The sequence below is a fragment of the Aptenodytes forsteri genome, unplaced genomic scaffold, assembly GCF_000699145.1.
Source record: "Aptenodytes forsteri isolate BGI_AS27 unplaced genomic scaffold, ASM69914v1 Scaffold68, whole genome shotgun sequence".
Taxonomy (NCBI): domain Eukaryota; kingdom Metazoa; phylum Chordata; class Aves; order Sphenisciformes; family Spheniscidae; genus Aptenodytes; species Aptenodytes forsteri.
Window position 1 is genome coordinate 298,169 of NW_008795382.1, and position 20,555 is coordinate 318,723.

General features: G+C 36.8%; 1 protein-coding gene across 1 annotated transcript in view; it reads left to right on the plus strand.

The window, feature by feature from the left end:
* The window catches only part of PSMB7 (proteasome subunit beta 7), a 27,973-nt gene that overhangs the window by 3,375 nt on the left and 4,043 nt on the right, over positions 1–20,555 (plus strand). The window contains exon 4 of the mRNA XM_009280575.2: positions 7,323–7,381. Within this exon, the coding sequence (XP_009278850.1) occupies positions 7,323–7,381 (59 nt within the window). The remainder of the gene's footprint in view (positions 1–7,322; positions 7,382–20,555) is intronic.

The window sequence follows — 20,555 nt, forward strand, 5'->3', positions numbered from 1 at the left end:
TGTGTTATCAACATTGTTCTCACCCTAAATCCAAAACACAGCACTGTACCAGCTACTAGGAAGGAAATTAACTCTATCCCTGCCAAAACCAGGACAGCTGGCTTGTGGGGTTTTTTTTTTTGAACTATAAACAAGAGTATGGGATAACTTGGAAATAAGTACTTTGTGGTGGCAGAATGCAAATCATAGGCAGCTCTTCTGGAGTGTCTTGTCTTTCTCACTTAAAAAGCAGAAACATTGCTCCATTACTGCTCAGTTCTACAGATAAAGGTGGAGAATACCTACAGGAGAGAATTAAACTTCTGAACTCCTCAGTGCTGCTTTGCAGTAGCAATAATTTCAAGTTGCAAAATGGCTCTTGAGCATAGACCCATTTACCTGTGATCTTGCTAAACAACCCAATTAGAGGCCTCTTATGAGTATATTCAGGAAGACACTGTATTACAGAATACAAAATCTTCATTCATCTCTTGATTTGTGAATTTAACTTATCATTCCTCCTATGTCTTCTGACTATTTTTTGTCCATGTCCTCTAGATAAAATTGTTTCTTTAGATGTCTTGCTCTGTTTCTTAATTATTGAGGGATGCTTGGAGAGTCCCTCTGGTAAGAATCCTGAAGTAATAAACTATAATAAGCTTTGCGACTTGCAGGAGAGCCTTAGCGATCACCATCATCCTCATTTTTGGGGGTTTTTTTTGAGAAGGGAAATAACACATGCATTGTTGAGGGAAGGACACACACATCTTGAAATATTGCAGAACTTGCTCAGTCTTTGGCAAAGGGAGTATTTTCAATAGTAGCATCAACCTTATTTGATTTAGTTCTGAATTCTTTTGTGATTTATAGACAACAATCTGGGAGTAAAGGGTAAAAAATGGTAAGAGATGTCACTGAGACACTGGTAAGAGATTAAACTAGTGCCTTCTGAGCTAATAATATTCTTGCGCAGTTTCATCTGTGGCTTTTAAGGTTAATGCTCTACTGAGAATATCACATATCTGGAAAAAGTAAAATTCCAGACATAACCGGGGTTGCAATTATTTTTGCTCTGATCACTCAAGAAGACACTGTATCATTTCAGATTTGCATTTCATTTTGAAGACTTGGATGATTTTTTAAATGAAATCTTGGTTTCAGTAGAGCTATAGAAGTGTAGTGTAGAGTCCAAATAAATATATCAGAAAAGAAAATGATCTGAAAATGAAGTGTGTCAGATTAGTAAATCAGATTCAGCCTATGTCTGATGCAGCTTTTATGCTGACTTTGTGATGGGAATATATAACTTCAATTTTAGTTAGTATTTTTCTGTTCATGGTTGGCATTTCCAGATAAAACACCTACTTACTATATTATTGGAAATGTTAAAGGTTTTTCTTTTTCTTCTGGATCTTTGCACTACTGAAACAGTGCATCTGTTATACTGATCATCTGGTTAACTGTATAACGAGAACTGTGATTAACTTGTAGAAATTCTGCAGAGGTGGTATTGGACCAATAGATGGTGCCATTACCTTAGGAACTGGCAAATTCCTTGGCAAATAAAACCCACGTAAGAGTCATGTGATGTCATTGTTTAGCCTTTGATATGAAAAAAAAGTAAATGTCTGATTATTATAATTGCCCTATACCCAGTATTGTAGTTAACTGTAAAACTATAACTGACTCTATACTCATAGCTGCTAGTAGTTGATTGCCTGAATAAAGTCACACAGTTTCCGTTATGTATGTGTTTACTTTCATGCCTATGTTTTAAAAGCTTTAAAATGTGGCATTTCTGAAAATCCTGGCCACCCCTCTCTCCCTCCACAAAAATAACACAGTAGCAGAATAAGTTCAAACAAGTAGGAAGTATAGTATCAATGGATTAAGTTCATTGTAGCTTAAACTTTGATTTGCTATCAGCTGTACCAGGTCTCTGTCTGGTGATTACACGTTACTTTTGTCCACGCTGTCAAACAAAGCCCTTCTCAGCATAAATGTCCTTTATCTTTCTACACCCAGTACACTGATACTTTCTCCAGATAGGATATATTTTAGTAAAAAGATTTGCTTATGCATATAAATGAAAGATAGAACTGAGACAGCAGAAAAGGTATCAAAGGTCAAATCTAAGATAGTAGTTGGAATTTTATTTTGATCTTATTTAGACTAATCTATTGTTTGTTATTTTTTTTCCCAAGTGTTCTAAGGGCAGTTTATTAAATCAGGGTAGGTATTTTGGGCCAGTTAATTTCTGGAAATTCAGTATTAAATAGGAAAGGTTGTTGAGGTGTTGGGTTTTTGTTTGTTTTAATGCACTGGAGTGTGTTTTTTATTTAGCTGGAGTGTGTTTGTGGATGGACAGTGGTGTCCTCCCTTGTAAGGGAGACTTAAAAGATACTCGGTGCTTACTCAGGAGTGAAAACATCAAATTAAACTTTATGCTGACAAAGGATAAAACTGGATTTCAGCAAACGATGCAAGATTGTCTGATTGCTTGGCTTGTCTAGGAAAGCTTCTGGCCAAGACTTATAATGAAATGTATGCATAAAATTAAACCACTTGGAGTCTGTAGTTCAGCTTTTGGAAACAGTAAGTATGTTCCAGTTGTCTCCAGTGGCTAAAGCTAGTCCCCTGGTACCAGTGTTGCTTCATATTCATAAATCAGCTCTTCACGCATTGCCAATGTTGTCCTGCAGAGCAAGCACTACCACTGCTGAGGCTCAGCCCCTCAGCCAGGAACCAGGGTGAAAAATGATCCCAATCGATGGGGCTGTGGAGATCACTGAATTTTTACCTAGAATGAACAGCAAATTGAATAACAATGAGTGCGTGTGAATAAATGCCCTGTCAGGGAGCCCTGACACTGATGGATTAGGAAGTGCTAAATGTTACTCTCTCAAGGCTGTGTACATCCTCTGGTGTGGCAGGCTGAGGTAGCAAACAGGTCCTTGGGTGATGAAAATGGACGGTGCTTGTCTTCCATGAATGTTCTGCTAAAAAGATCCAGTTCCTCTGTTTTAGAAAAGCTACTGCAGTTGCAAAACATGGTGGAAATTATTGTCGGCTGGATTTTTTTGCTATATACCAATAATTATGATTCGCGTTAAATCAGTGCTGAAGTGGTACAACTCCTCAAGTAAAGGCCAAATGGGATTTTTAAAGTGAGTTTATTACAGTTTATTCCAGAAAATTTTTTAATACCTTAGTTGTGAAAACTTAAGAAATGACCAATGTTTCTTAAAGAAGAAAAAATAAAATCTCTTAGGGTCTCATAACTTCCCTGGTTCATGCTAAATATCAGACTGAAAAGCATTTGTCTCAGAATACAGCTCTGCATCTCAGTTTCTCTAGTTCTTTATAATTTGCTTGGCAATCAAGTTTTATATATTTAGGTGCTAGATTAATACGTCTTGAATATTTGTTTCTAAGGTGTAGCTTACTGAAAATGTATGCAAAATAAATTCACTGGAATTGATATGGCATTTTTTTCTTGATTGTGTTTCCAAGGTTGTTGAAGTGTAACCGTTCATAGCAGTCAATGGTTTTTCAAAAAAAAAAAACAAACAAAAAACCAAAAAACTAGCTGAAAGGTGAGGGTTTTTTCCTGAATGTTAATAATACAAATACATGATGACTTTACCAATTATACTTTGTTTTAATTATCCTTATTGCTCATACACAGAACAGTTGTAAACTTCCAACAATTAAAAAAAAAAATCCAACAAAGAAAAGTTCCTATTTCTGCATTGGTTGTGTGTTGTTAAGATTTCAAACTAAAGTTGTCTGTCTAAGTATCTGGTTTGGTATTACTTTGAATCTGAGCTCAGCTAAAGATGCTATTTAATGATGCATTATCTTACAGCTTTCCTGAATGTTTTAATAGATTTGAGGTTGCTAAGATGCAGCTGTTCAATGTTGAATCCTAACTGGTAGAGACTTAAATCAGTTACTGTGTGTATGAGGTGGGAACGTCTATCCCTAATTAATGGATGGTGTTTTTTGCAATGTTTGGGTTTTATCTTTCTCCAGACATTATGTTTAGGAATTGTTTAGCTTGTTTCTACATAAAGGTTAAAGCATGCTTGTAAAAAATGAATTATTGGTGGGCACTGAATACATGGATAAGAGAACAGCTGTTTCCCCACATACAAACAAGTTCTCCATAGACCCTTAATATTTAAGTTTTCTGTGCTTTTATAGGTACTGCAATAAGAAAACCATACTTCCAATGTTTACTTAAGTTCACAGACTTTATTGCCAGCTCTCCTGTTACAATGCATTGCTTTCACAAGTCGGTTGAACTACTTGGAACATTGTGGGGTTGTTTGGATCGTATGCGGAATTTGACAAGTAGAGGGAAGTTGGTGTAATTGGATAGTGAAGTTCGCAACTGCACTTGTGAGCAACTGTCCACTGCTGGTTTTCTGCATTTCTGCATGGATGGTCAAGTGATGGGGTTTCAGTCCACCAGCAGTGCAAATAGGGGACTGGGGGGAGGTTTCTTAGTTAATGTGCTACAGGTGAATGTATGCATGTCACTAGTATTTTTCAAAACAGTTCATATTGCTGTTGCCAAACAGCAGATGACTTGTTTTGATGCAGGAACTCAGAAGTATACGTTTATTTGTGTTTCTAAAAAACACAGTGTTTACATCTGGTGCTAGTAAGAGTAAAGAATTTTCATTGTGCTATTTGAGATTACAAAAATCTGTTCTTTCAGAGAATGCTTAGCTATGCTGCAAGACTTTTGCTAAGGCGCTTTTAAAATGCAAGCTTATAAAACTTACTAGGATTTATAAGCAGTAGAGAAAAAAAAAACCTGAGTTTATTAAGCTTTTCCAGCTTTACATCCTGTTCTGTTAGAACCTCCTTGGGATTGTGGTTTTTAGATGTAAATGTCTACATGTAGGTTTAAATTAAGACTTTCAACAACTCTTTGAAAACTTACATTATAGGACTGTCCACATTTTTTTTTTTAAGTTGATATTAAATTTGGCATTTATTTGCATCTTGGTAATATAGCGAGATAAATAATTAGCAGTACAATTCTTCATGTATAAAGGATTTCATGTAATGTAACATAAGGTTCTCCCCTCTCTTTCCCCCCTGCCTTTTTTTCTTTTTCTTCTTTATAAGTCTACTGAGTTGCCCATAGGTTCTTTTGGGAACTTCTTTTAAAAAGGAGCTGGAGGAATGAATCCAGTCTGGGCCATGTATGAGAGATATTAAATGGCATTTATTTGCATCTTGGTAATATAGCGAGATAAATAATTAGCAGTACAATTCTTCATGTATAAAGGATTTCATGTAATGTAACATAAGGTTCTCCCCTCTCTTTCCCCCCTGCCTTTTTTTCTTTTTCTTCTTTATAAGTCTACTGAGTTGCCCATAGGTTCTTTTGGGAACTTCTTTTAAAAAGGAGCTGGAGGAATGAATCCAGTCTGGGCCATGTATGAGATTATTGCAATATTTGTTATTGATAACTTCTATCTGTTAGTAGAAGTTTTGAGAAATTATTGTCAAATATAACCTTTATACTTTCATTCTTGCACATTTTTTAGTCTTTATACTCTAATTTTTTCAAAGAACCCTTAGGTAACGGTAAGATTGTTTTCTAGTTTTGAGGCTTCCCATTCTGCTTTCATTTGAGTATAGTAAAAAATATTTTTTGAGTATAGTAAAAATGTGGTCTTAGTTTGAGACCATATCTCAGATTTTTTTTCCCCCTCATTAGAAATGTTCTTATGTCATTCCACAAGAAGAATTATTTTATGGTTCAAGTCCTGTATTTGTTTTGGAACACACTTTATTTTGACCTTGTTCGAAGGATCAGTAAAATTCCTTTTATTTTTGATCTGTTCTGTGATATCAGCTGTTGTATCATTGGTTCATTTCTGCTATTAGTTGCTTAAAAATCTTATTTATTCACAGTTTCAGCATTTAAAAAATGGAGCCGTGTATTGCTCCAAGGTGTAAATGAATAGTCATTGCCTGTAATACAAGTACACACTTAGAGTGTCCTACTGCTTTTAGATGTGATGTATTTGGTACTGTAAAGGTAATGATCCTCAACCACAGCAATATTCTGTAACAGGAATATCTGTCATATTCATCGGGATTACCATGTTCATTGATTTGTGTCTGTAAATCTGCTGTTTCTACCCTTTAAATCTGATCTATAATTGGACCTCCTTAAATGGTTCAGATAAGGTAGTCTGTATTTTCTCAACAGTGTCACTGTCAGCTTCTCCTCTTTCATTATACATTCAGCAGACTTGATAAAATCAGCAGGACACCTCATTTGAAACTGTTTAATCGCTGCCTTTTTCTTTCACTAAACCATTGAGGTGGTCAAGCGATATACACAAATCATTTTAAATAGAAAATATGGCTTTCTCTGTGACCCAGCTAAACAGATAGCAGTATGCAAAACAAGTTAAAAAGTAATAAATGCCAAAAAATCTTCTAATTGGAGTAAAAAATTGCAGGTAACTTTATTCACTCCCCAAAAGTAGCGTGCTCTGAAATATGGTTAGGGCCACAGACAGATAAGGTATCTTTCTGAAGACTCACTCTTTCTGAACAAAGCAAGTTTACAGTTTCAAATAGTATCATACTGCTTTTTGTATTAATTTATGGAAAGCACATTTATAACACCTGCAGTTACAGTGCTTTGGGTCGAGATGGCTTCTGTTCCATTACTACACTTGCACTGCATCCTTTAAGAGAAGTAACGTTAAACTCATGTTTTCATATCTGTCATTTTGTCTATTCAGCTGTTATTGTTCAATGCAAAAATAATGGTACATAGTAAATGCATACTGAACTGTTTTAAAGTAATATGGGAAATAACCTGATGGCAGCAGCCAGCTACCCTGTTACCATTGCTAGTTTACTCATCCCTGTGTGTAAAGGTGACTGTGCCAGGGCAGCTCGTTAAAGCAATCTATTCATTCTGAGTGTCTTAGTATTAAGTGACATGCCCTCTAATGTGGCCAGGTACAAAAGTGGGACAGGAGAAATGGAGGAGTAGGAATTACAAACTGTGGCATTCAGTTAACTCTCTCTTTCTAACCTCATTTTCGTATCTTAGTGTTCAAAATAGTGAAACAAAAGGCTGTCAGAATGGGGACTATGACAAGTCTGTGTATACTAGCTATAAACTTAAGATTAAATTGGGTGCTGGACTTAAAGAGGGTAGACACTTTAGAGTGTATAGTAAGCGAAGGTAGACTTCAGACTGGTTTGTGTTGATGATATTTGTTACCTTGTTCTTTAAAAAAAATACTGTATCTAAATACACTGGCTAAATAAGTGTCCTAATTTTGTTACCGTAGGTTCTGGATCATTAGCAGCTATGGCAGTATTCGAAGATAAATACAAACCGGACATGGAGGTAAGAAATTTTTTAAAGCTCAGTGTTTCTTCCTTCAATAATTCTCATGATTGTAAGAATTTAAGAGGTTTGAAGCTTTAAAAAAGTTAAATCTGCTCTAGTTTCCCTGTGCTTAAAATGTACTAATGTCAGCTTACTGCAAAGCTGTAAAAGTTGATGGGTAAAATAAATTTAAAGAAATACAGCTTCTTGCAAACTTATGTATGGAAAAACTTGTGTGATTTGAATGTAGGTGAAAGCTTTAAAAACATAAACTTACTGGTTATAGTTGACTTCAGGAATTTAACAGCCCTTGCAGAATCAATATTGCTGTTTTTCCCTCAGTCAGTCCTTCTCTCTCTCTCTCTCTCTGTCTTGAAAAGAGAATGCATGATTGTAAAAGCAACAAAAAAATGTTCAAGTAGTGTATGAAACCAATTAGACTTCCAGTTGATTGGCTGTATTCAGAACTAGTAACTGCACTTTTATTTTTAATATCTACTTAAAAGCTGATTATCTAATTTTTATAAGGTTGTGGGTTGTTTGTGTTTTGCTGATGATCTTGATAAAAATTGAAAAATGGTTGTTCACTAAAAGCTGGAATGTCATGATTAAGATCAGAATAAGTTATTCAGTTATTTCTTATGAATGTATGCAGTACATTATTTTTGTATTATCTGTAGTAATTCCTTACACTTAGTTACACCATGTTCAGTGCCTGCTAAACTAAACAGTGAAAAATCCAGTTATCTGCAGACTATTGATGAAAATAAAACCAAAACAATTAAAGGGCTTTTTGTGACCATATTTTTGTAAAATGCCTCAGTAATGTCAAGCCCTCTTTTAAACCACATTAATCTCTTCAGACTTTCTGTGAATGCTCCTTCTCATTCCAATCGATTAATAATTTCACAGTAAAGAAGAAAAACTGAGACTTGAACACAAAATTGAAAATTAAACTTACTAAAAATGACTTGTAACACTAACAGTTGCAATAATTTCAGCCTAAAATGCAGATATAACAAATCTTAGAGCTTTTTACTATCACTGAATAAAGTGGAAAAGGAAAAGTTGATTTACTTCAGAAAAGTTCTTCAGATGTTCCTCATCTTTGTACTGCAACTGCTGTGGGTCTTCCCCTTCAAATGTTGGTGTGACTGCAGTAGCACTTTCAGGTCATGATCCCGTAAGTCCACTGAGTTCCTCTCTAAAATCAATTAATTAAATTTAAAACTTAAAGTGGTGTGTCATACCCTGTTACATCTCCTGAAGAAATGTGACATGTAATAGCAGTTGATAAAAAAAAAAACCCAAATCAAAACAGAAAAAAACCCCACCCCAAAACTTGTTATGAGAAGTTTTCCAGTAATTAAACTGATTAAGAGTTAATAATAAGCAGTTTTCCAGTTATTCCTGGAACTGGCTCCTTTTCTGTCAGTATATATGAAATAGTTGTAGGTGTGCAAAATTATGAAAATGCAGTAAGATCAGGATTCCTGTGTTGCTGCAATGTTTTGGGCAGTATCTGAAGACACTGGACTTCTGGCCTGTAGTATATTTATAAATGCTATCAGAAATATTGGAATATTTTTAATAGCACTCAAGTTTCTTCTGTACGTAGCATTACACTAGATGACTGATGGAAAGAAGCACTAGATAGAGGTAAACTCTCTGCTTTTTTTTTTTTCCTCTCCCCTCATGCCACTGTAAGAATGACAGTGTCTCTTTCCAGCCTCTTCTTGTGTGACTGTGCATTTGGCATGTGTGCTATTCATACTGAAAACATGGACTACAAATCCTTGGAATCAACAGCTACAGCATAATAGTCCGCTTTCAAAGATACAAATGTCAAAGAGCTGTGCTATGTAACTAAAAATTTCATCTTATTCTCAGCTGGTTTTCAAGCTTGTATTTTAAGTCATTCTCTGTGTAAGAGCAACCAAAAAAGGCACCAAAAATTGGTAAATCTCCAACTTTTCCTATTTAGAAAGGTCATCCTAATTAAATTGTCTTCGTACACAACCATAAATGGCAGCAGATATTCACTGTTATAACAAGGATGTTGAAATGCAGCCTACCAATTTGTTGAAATAGATATTTAGATCTTTGAGACTTGTATGCATCTTAACCCTTCCTTTGTTTTAACTAGATACTCTGTTATCTAATAACAATTTAGTAATCATATTAACTAAACCAGCAAAGTTTCAGGCGATAAAGCTCAACTGTACTCTTAAACACTTCATATTCTGTTATGACTACCAGCTTAAAAGACTTACCTTTTAAGTCAGATGTGGGGTTTTTTTTTTTCTGGTAAAGTAATGAAATAACAAATTATATTTCTACTGAAATTAAAACAAACCTGAAGCACACTATGTATATTTTACGTAAAATTTGCTATGAAATGGCAATGATGATAAACTTAAAATTCCTGGAGACTAATTTAATAAAATGGGTAGAGGATTAATATTTTTCTGTCAAGATCAATACTGCTTTCTTTTTGCACTAATTGTCAGAATATCTTGCTAGGGCTACTGGAGGGTAGTGGTGTGCTTCAAGACCATCACATCACAGAAAAATGATTCAAAGGCAAACTGCCCTGCACCCTCTGGTATCGACTTGCAAATTAGCATCTGGAATGTAATTAAACAAGCTTAATGAAAGTAGCAGCTGAATACTACTGGAAAAGACAATCAGCTTTTTTGCCTCTGATATATATTCTGTACTATTGAAGCTGATCACCAAACGCATCATGTGAGCACAGTTAAAAAAAATTAGCATTTATTTGAAGAATAGGAACTGTTTTTCATTCTGTTATGCTTTTGGCATGCACTGGTGTCCCATGAGAGCCATGCCACAGCAGATAGTGCACAATATTTATAAATCCATGACAGGCAATAATAGCAACTTGAAAAATTCTTTTGCTAGAATTTCAAGTTGAGAGCTGCCAAAAGCTGAGAGGATCAAATCTGCAGTGGCAGCTGCTGTGCCCTACAGTTAGAATTGTAGACTTTGAAGATGCTCAACTTTAAAAAAAAAAAAAAAAAAAAAGGAAAAAAATTCACAACTTGCTTAGCCAATTTTTGCAGGTTTCTAGAGCCCTGGCTCTCTGCCTTTTGAAGATGAGTTGCTGAAGCTTCTACCACTGCCTGAGGCATGCTAACACCAGCAGGATGTGGGTTTTTTCCGTAGACTTAGTGTGTCTTCAGATTTAAGTAGCACGTGCTTTATCAGTGCCAACTGTGATGGTCCTTTCCCTGGTTGCAATGCTGCGAGATAATCTTTACCCAACATCCTTCAGAGAAACTGTGAAGATAGATGGTGACGTACACGAGTGCCACTTCTGCAGTCTGATTTATGGAGGCATGTTTCATTATGAAGCAAGTGCTGGCCTCTAGAGGAACCATTATAGATTGCTGAAGATGTGAACGCTTTCAGCCCTGAAGGCCTGTAGATGCTTCAAAAATGTAATGCCAAGCACCTAACTACTGTGGAACAATATTAATCTGTCATGTGGGCAGCTATAGATCTACTTTAAAAAACATAAGTGGAAGAACAGCACACTAATAGAGTGTTTTGAGCTTAGATCTTTCATTGCAGCCAATTTTTCTTTCAATAGAGTTTCAATAGAGTAACCACATGTTTTTTAAACTTACAACAGATTTTGCAAATGCATTCATGCCTTCTGGTGTTAAACAATAGTAGGGAAATACTCTGAGTCAGTGGATATGGAAACAGTCATGATCTGGGAAAAAAATGTCTACAGTATTCAAATCTGGAATTCTGGGTTTATCTACTTTATCTACTGTGGTTGTTGAATTCCTAGGGAGATTGGGGGGTATTACATATTTTATTCTGTTATTTGACTTCCGTTGTTTGAAAAGTAGAAGCTTTTTGTCTGTAGAAGAATTACTTGATGTACAGCGAGGCTATGTTGTAGCCTTCTGACAAGAGCTTCATGTTTAAGCAAGGAAACAGGCTGCTTGTAACTTCATTTCTTTTCTGTATTTCATCAAAACAGCCAGGTTTAATAAAAAGAGGATCCAAAGAGGATCCGAAAGGAAGAGAATCAGTAGAAGCCACAGAAAGCAGAACTATTGTGGGGAAAGGGAAGTAAATCTTTGTGTAATGAGTTCAGGGGCACAGAATAGGTGGGGAAAAAATGGAAGGAGGCAGTCTGGCAGATATTTAATAACTATTTCTAAAATAGATCACCCCAAAAATGTGAGATTATATTTACAGTCATTTATTACACCCTTTTTTTAGTGTGGCAGGAAATCAAGTGGTACTGAATGAAAACAAAATGACTCTGGAGGGGTAGGAACAGATTAAAAATAAGAGGGAGCTGTTCTGACTATATTCCTCTTGGGGTGTAGGCACTTACCCTCCTGCAGCAGCTATGCTGTCCAAAAAACTGCATCTTGCTCTCCTACCTTTACCTGTTGGCCAGGTTTGCTTTTGTGATCATTCTGCAGTCATTTCTTTTGCTAACTGGTTTGGTTTTGACAAACATGGGTTAGGGAGCAATCTTATGAGCAATTCAGCTGGCAGATTTGGGTAATCTTCTGTAAAAGGGGAAATGATGGGCAGGCAGGAGGAGTTGGAGGTAGTAACCTTTTTAAGTTAATAGTTGCAGCTATCAGAGTAGGTGTGTTCACAAAGAAATAATAGGAGGGAAGAGGACTGGAAGTTGCAAAATGTGTAGACTCAGGCTTTTCTGGTCCACAAATTTGTTTCTGGCTTTGCCACTGATTTTTGAGGTACTTTTGAGCAGCCCAATATCCCCAGAGTGAAGAAGCTGAGGCATAAAGAATGCCTTCCTCCAGATGCTCGATGTCTGCTGAAGATCTTTGCTGTATCAAAGTAGAAAGTAGTCTAAATTCAACTTTCACTGTGTACCTCTTAGTAAAAAATACATCAGGCATAGTACAAAATACTACAAAAACATGTCACTTTCTTCCATTTTTAAACAGCCAACATACAGATCGTTCAAATGTTTCTGTGCTCGTATTTCCTACTGTCCCTCAATATGGTGGTATTATTTTTGTTTATTAACTCCTGACAATAATACTGAGCTATTTTTGGAAACTGTCAAAACTCTAATCTTCAACAATAGTTGTCTCATCAGTCTTATTTAGCCTGCATCTGTGTGATTCAAGGCTCAAGAGCAATGACAAGCTGCATATGAATTCTGTATTCATTAGTGATGGTGATCAAAATGCCTGTGTCCCTGCCATAGGGCTCAGGTGTGGAAGTCTGCAGGCTAATCCCACCAGCTGACATTCAGAGGTTTAATGACTCCATAGGAAGGTGACCACTTGCTGGGAGGTTTGTCGGCTGAACTCAGACGGCAGACAATAGAGATCAAGCCAGACTATCAGAGTTAAGCTGGAGAGCCTGCCTGAGATACTTGAACCCCTGTTGGTGTCAAACACAGAGATTAAGTAAATGGGGGGAGGGGAGGGCAGAAATCTGATTCTGTGAACAAAAATAAGTACTTAGTATTTATGTGCTCTGTGTGTCTGTTTATTTCATTACCCAGTGACAGTAACTGAGACTGTTAGTGGCATATCTTCACTGCCTTTTCTGACAGAACTCATGGTGATACAGATTTCATGTTTTCCTTACATACCTGTATTATTGTCTCCTTCAGAGACTTGAATTTCTATGGGTAAATATCAGGTGTTAGTGCAGTCATCCAGAAAATAAAGGCTTATCATGCTGTCTCTTATTTTTGATTAGATTACAATTATTCTATGGTAACCTGGTTTCTGCTTGACACATTGGACGGTTAGTACTGTTCTCATCTTCTTTCACAGAATTGTGCCTTGGATTCATTTCCTTTGCGGAACTAACATTAGAACAGGAAATATGAGGCTGACTTAAAACGTGCTAGCTAGATGTGCTCTGGAATGGCTAGGATTAAGTGTTTTGAGGTGTGCTTTTTGAATATATCAAAGCACAATTTCTGTGCAGAAATCAGGTGGGGAAACTGCCAACAGTATCAGTCAGTTACCAGTGATACCCAGTAGCACCCTTTGGTTTTCTGTTTACAGACTATATTGAGGGAAACAAATTTTACCTTAGTTTAAATTGGGCCTTGCTGCTTGACAAAGAGCAAAAAATTTCTTCACCTTTATGAAAGTAACACTTAAACTTTGTATGTAATAATGTAGACAAGCTAGTCGGAAGCAGGGCTCCATGTTAAGAGATCACTTCACTGCACAGGGTGGATGTAGGACAGGTAGTTATTTTTGATGCATTTCTCAGGAGCAGGTGTTCCAGTTTAAATTGTTTCAGTTTGTGTATCTCCCATAACTGCAGAACACAGGCAAAACATACTGGAAAATATTTCACATGGCATGAAGCCTGAGCGCTGCTCCTGCGGCGAGGGCTGTGGAGGCAGAGTGCAATTTCTGTCTGAGCAGGGAAGAGTGAATGGGAATGAGGCGGAGGGTGGGAGTCTGCCTGGGCTGTGAGGGGAGGCTCCCTCCCAGCCAATAAGCTTTATGGAGCATTTTGGTGTATTAGGAAGGAAAAATTACCAGAGGGCCCAAGGCTTCTTTTTCCAAATAAAATGTTGACCTTCATTCCCTTCCATCCTTTTTTCAGAGGTAAAGTAAGTCTTACGAACAGTTTTGCTTTGTTTGAAGCCAGACGTGTTACTGCTGGATATTCATTTTTTGATGCAGTAATAATATATAGTAACTTTGTCATCTTTTGCATGGTTTACATTTCTGGCTACTTCCTGGTGGCTAAGGTTCAGTATGTTACTGTACAGTAATGCAGCTGTACAGAAAACTGAGGATATCGCATTGTCCGAGTAGAACTTGCAGCCTGGCAGAATTTACAGCTCTGTTACTGTTAGGCGAGTTCATTTTATTTTGAGAATCAGTTCCCTAAAAAAACCCATGAACTTCACCCAGGCATAGAAGTGACGGATTAAATGAGTTTTCATATTCATTCTTAGTTCAAAGTATGGAAATAGTATTAAAAGAAATCCCGTGGTTGTGAGAGGAGCTTGTAATTTAATTCTGTACCATTGGAAATATGTATTGTACTAATCTTCATGTAAGGAACGACATATAGGAACTAATGTTATGGAATAGTAGTTCCGAAGCATATAAGTTTCTTGCCTTGGCAGGTAATGTGGCATAAATTGTTAATGTAAATCCAGGTTAGTGGGGAAGACATTATTTTACTAAAAAAGATAAACTGCTGATTAATTCAGTATAGAACTCAATTACAAATTGAAAGTGTCTCTGCGGGACACCAGTACCCTAAAGACAGCAGATGTTGAATTGATACTCCAGCATATTTCACACTGGTATGAAATATTAACATGGTTTATTATACTTGTGTGGTGTATGATATCGGAAAGGGGGAGGTGGTGATGAGTCTGGGCTTGCAGGCGTCTACCATCGGAACATGAAAAAACTGTAATCACTGAGAGTAATAATTAGGGACTAAGGTGCATTTTATTTGAAAAGTTCTTAGTAGGAAACAGTTAGAAAAATAAACATTTACTAACATATTATTCACAACAAAACTGACATCAAATGCAGTACAGAATTACCTGATCTATGATCTATTAATGAATGGATGTAGGTGCATTTGTGTAAAAACTCAAATTGCCGAGTTCTACCAAGACTGCTAGGTCAGTGCTATGCTCCGATTTCTTTTTGTGTAATTTCCTGCCCACGTCATATCTGTGCAGAAGATTGCTACTTCCTAACAAAACTAATTTTTCTGTATTTTTTATGTAACGTAGGCAGCACGTTAACCCTGATGTGTTCATAATCCAGGGATTTAAGTAAGTTGGGTTTTTGTCTTCTAATGTACTGCATTGGTGATGGTGGCACAGACAGGCTCTGTAGACTTTGCATTTGAGAAAGTGCCAAGTGATGAACAGACTAGTACTACAGTGGGACAAGAAAATACAGGAAAGTATGTAACTGAAACGGGTCTGTGCTGCTGCTTTTTTTTTCTTCTTTATTTTAAATAAAAGTCCAGCTTTGAAAGCTTCAGAGAAGTCAGAATTTAGACAAATGTATTAAAGTTACCATTCCAAACAGAAGGCGTGTTCCACAGTGTTTGAACAGGATGTATTCTGGAGAGAAAATTCTAATCATATTTAATAGTCTTTGAGTCCTTGACACTGTTTGTTGTGCAAATATTGAGTCATTCACTTGCAGGAAGGCAAGAAAGTAATGTTTCAGAATTTGGAGCGTTTCAGTTTCTTGTTAAATAAGGCTGTGGAAACAGAACTGGAAAATAATATGATACATGTTACCTTGATTTAAAATAACTTAGCTGTTTAACACACAAAGTAATAAGTTATTTCACTCCCTGCCTCACTTTTGCTTTAGAAACTACTAAATTTCTGTTTATTTTAAAACTAAATAAACCTGTATATGATATTTGAAGGCATATTTTTCTTTAGATTTAAGGGGTTTTTTCCTTTAGAGTGTACACGATTCCAAAATAGTGTCTGGTTGAAATTCAGGAGAATGGAGGTGATGCCATCTTTGTACCTATTACAGGGCATAGTTTTAGTCCTAGGTATCTTTAGATATCTTCACTTTTCCATCATGTGCTGGGAACATTCTGATAACTTCTACCCATTCTTCTTTATGCACAAACTGGTGGTTGTTCCCAGGACCCATCTTTGTGTTTTACTGCTCCGTGTCTCCCAGATGCTGCTAATCTTACAGATTCTGATTTTCATAACCCCTTTGCCTTTGGTGTGATCATTGCTTTAATTCTTTCTACTTGCAGCTTCTCTCTTGTAAATGTTTCTTTGTGCTGTGGTCATCTGGCATGTCAGTTTAATCCGGTTTTCTGTGATTTGGAATCCTGATCTACATATTCATCACATATCTCTATTTTAATAGCCTGGTTTGCGTTGTTTGGACTGTTGGATCTCAGCTTTCTGTATCTAACTTCTTTTGTGACTTTTTAGAGCACAGACAAAAGATGGTGGAGGAAGAAGGGTGGGGGGAGAGCTAGAAAGACTGGCTACTTTTAAATTTCATTCACCTGATTGAAGGTGAAAGAAAAGCAAAGTATTTTGATTGTAGCATGTCTATTAAAAAAAAAAAGGAACAAGGTATGTCATTCATCTACTTATGAGGTACTACTTGAAATGTATACTTTTTTTGGTGAAGACTTATTAAACCTGAGTGGTTTAAATTACATGTGCCAGCCCCTTTCCAGCTTCAAAAGGTAGCCAAAACAAATTCATTCTCACTAATGGAGTCCTTCAACCTCCTCTTACAAGAAAAACACAAAATACTTTGCTTCTCAGTTTTGTTGTCTCTTTGGACTTAGCCAGCAGATTTAGCATTGCTTCCAGTTACATATTGATCTCTACCACAACTTCTCCCAACAGGCAGACTTACACATCCTCTCACATGTTGTAGTCTGCTGATTACTCTTCCAAAGTCTAATTATGCTTCTGTAGGTGCTTATGTCCTTCAAGAGCTATCACTTTCCTAGCCCCAAATTCCCAACACTCCTTTATAGATTTATTTTGTATATTACCATTGTCCTTCCTGAAGCTTCTGATTTTTTTCCCCTCCCCTTCTTTTCCCACATGAGTCTTGTGGATTCTCATTTAGGATTGAATTTTTACATTATATAACTTGAACAAATTTCATTCTGTCATAAAAGACAGTTGTGATAAATATTTGAAATTTTATTTTTACAAAAATTGTTACATAGTACCATATTCATCCTATACTAATATTCAATGAGTACTATATTTCAAATTCTTGGTAAGAATTATTATTGGAGAACAGCACTAAATAGCATATATCTAACTGCAGGTACCGGTGACCTGCAGAAGGTACTCATTTCACTTTTGATAAGAATTAAAAAAACCCCAAACATCCTTTCTACAGTTTTTAAATCTGGAAAAGACCTCTCCTGTGTTATTTTGCAAGCAAGTTAAAAAATGTTGAGGAAATAATACTCACAAAGCTGTTCCAGCTGCTCCCTTTACTGCTGGAGGCATAATGATAAACTTGTTTAAAAGCTATTGGTAAAGACAGTATTGATATGATGTAGAAATATCCCCATCTTCTGTAGGAAAGTCTCTTCTTCAGTAGCATTTGAAATCTGGAAATTGCTTAAGTGAGAAGAGAAACTTGATTCAAGTCATATACAAGAATAATGTGTAAAAGTTCCTTATTGGTGCTGTTTGGGACTTACACCATAGCAGCTGTAGAGAGGTAATCTATCAGTTCTTGAGTGTCTACAAAATGCAACTCTCTAGATAACAGGTTTAAAGTGAAGATTTAATACAGTCTCTATCTACTATGATGTTGCAGTGACAGTTTAAAACTCATTCTCTAAATCTCAGCAGACTTTATAGCTAGCAGTGGGCCCATATAAAGCTTAATGGCATTACAACACATAAATCATCTTTTAAAGATGCTACCAGTAGCTCCAATATTAAATGCAGACAATTGTCTGTGTTATAAATAATTTATCAAACACCATTTCAGATTAGCCTTCCATGCTGAGTTATTTATTTTAGCCTTTACTGTACTATTCCTAAGACACATTTTGAAAGATCCATTACTGGTCACTTTAATGAACTTGGGGGTCTGTTTTTTCCCCCCTCAAGCACTACGGTACATCTGTGGTGACCATTACACGGCTGATCTGGACCTCTTTGCGCCTTTTACAAGTGCTGCCCATTTGTCATGTAGTGGTAAATGGAGTTGCACATTGGAGTCCTGGGACACATTGTGTGATGTGGTGATGGAGACAAACAGATAGCTCTATAAAGTGCTGCTTGTCACAACTGACTTGTATTACAGTACATCACTCTTGCTGTAATCTCATTTAAGAAGCAGTGTGGACCCAAGAGAATGATATTCCCAGTTAGCTTGGTCTTTGCAACCATAAAGTAGGAAGTGCTCCTTTTATATACTCTGAACTTTTAGGGTTTTTTAAGATTAATTATTACAGTGACTCATTCATGCCCCTGTATTTAAGACTGTGTCAGCACTTTTCATGATAACCCCCTATTTTCTGATTGTAAAATAGTCCTTGCTAGAACTTCGTGTGCAGGATCTCTATCGAGGAATGTTGTGGGGTGGTTTTTTTTTTTCCTTGTGGCTATTCTGGTCATCTTTCTAAATTATGAAAAGAGGAGGAGGAGTAAACAGCACTGAAGCAGGGTTTACTAAAATTAAAATTATTCCAGGTTCATGAACTAGGCTACACTATCGGATGAAAGAGCTGAGATTACATTTTAGACTTTCTCAGTGTAGTGGATGCCTTAGTGCAGTTACAACTGAGCTCTACTGACTGTACTGGATATTTTTAGAACTATTTTGATAACAGTAGGTTGATAGAGTACTTCTTAAAAAGTAAAAAAATTAAAATTTCAATTAAAGGAGTGAGGTGACTCTGCGAGCTTTACACTGTTGTCTAAAAAAATATTAAAAGGGAGATTGGAACAAACGCCCACCAATCTGCTTTAGTCTTCCGAAGCTGTGGTCTTTTTCTTACACTAACAGCTCACATACATAATAGCTTAAAATTACTCTGGTTTTGCTACTGTTTAATTTTTAAAACATATTTACACATACTTTTTCATTTTAGTATGTTTACTTTCACTATAGTACTAAAATACCCTTAGCATACAATGAATCAGTGAGAGTAGTCCTCTATCAGTTGAATGAGAAAATACTTGCTTATTGGAGTTTTACTACCAAAAACACTGAAGGAATTATTTTTACAGCATGGCTGTTTTGTTCTAGTCAGCTTGGTAGAAAGTGTAATTCAAGGTGGGTTTTTGGGTGTGTTTTTTTCGGTTCGTTGTGTTTCTGGTTGTTTTTTTAAGAGTAATGCTAATAAAACTAGGAGTGAAGTAAGAACTTACACTATTTGTGTAGTTTACTGAAAAAATGCCCCCCTCCTGGTCAATACCTTAATTAAGCTGTTAGAACAGGAATACTGTTATTAACAAGTTCTTTTATAGAGGGCCATCGGAGAATGCAGAGTATGCACTGGGGGCAGACGTGATTGTAGCTGAGCTAATTTTAGGCTCCTCTTCAGCTGCACTTGTACACTGGGGCTTGTGCAGCTGCTGTCTGAATCAGAGATGTTGTAGGAGCAGGCTGTGGACCTTAGCATCGTTATTTTCATGTGGCAGGATACTGGCAGAGACACTGAGCCGCCCTTCAAAATGAAGCAGAGACACTGAGCCCTTCAAAATGAAGCAAACTTTAAGAAGCTGCATTTATCAAATCAGCATTGAATATTTGCTCTTCCGTTCATTATGTCTAGTGGCAGATGATTACTCAAAGGTGTGAAATTATCAGCAAAGCAATGATGAGTGATCATGGTAAACGTAGCATTCATTTATGATCATGCTGGGGTAGCTGAGCAGCAACTGCCATAAATGACTTGAGGATAAAAACAGAGTCCAAATTTCTGTGTTCACAGATGTGTTTCAGTCTCATTCTTTCTTTACTGGAACAGGCATGCTCTAGTCAGTTTTCAAGTTCCTTATATACTTTTGAGAAAAATTAAGGGGTTGTATGTGCTCTGGTATGTACTTAAGAGGCTGCTGAAAACATTAAAGTGTGTGTGTACGTGTACACATATACGTGGACGCAATCTGTTTTCCGTGCATTCTGACACTTTTGCCAGATGACTGGAGCACTAGCACCTACTCTGTACAGGCTGCAGTGGAGCCGAGGGTGCAGGGGACATCCTCGCTGGTTTTGTCTCTTGGCAAGTAATACAGTGCCAGGGGAAGAGGTGCAGGACAGGGGACTCGACCCCCACACTGGATTGTAGGGCTTTGTCAAGCGGTAGTGTATCTTTTGTCATAAGGACAGGCACAGGTAGGTACCTGGTTTTTACAACATTTAAAATGATACATCAAGAAAGCTATTTTTGCAACATTTCTTCATGCTCACCACCTTCAGTTACAGCGCAAAATTAAGGATTTACTGGCCGTATCAGATTATTTCTAATAGCACTGGATCTAATCTGTGACTCAATAAGCTGCCTTTGAAATAAAAATAAGCCCTGCCTGGGATCTGTAGAGGGAGCCAGCGCAGCTGTAATAACCTCCTCTTTTCTAGTAAAGGCTGTCAGGCATATGGAAACTTGTATTTCTGACGCCTTCACATCAATACCATTCACGAATTCGGGGGGGGGGGTTAAGAGGATT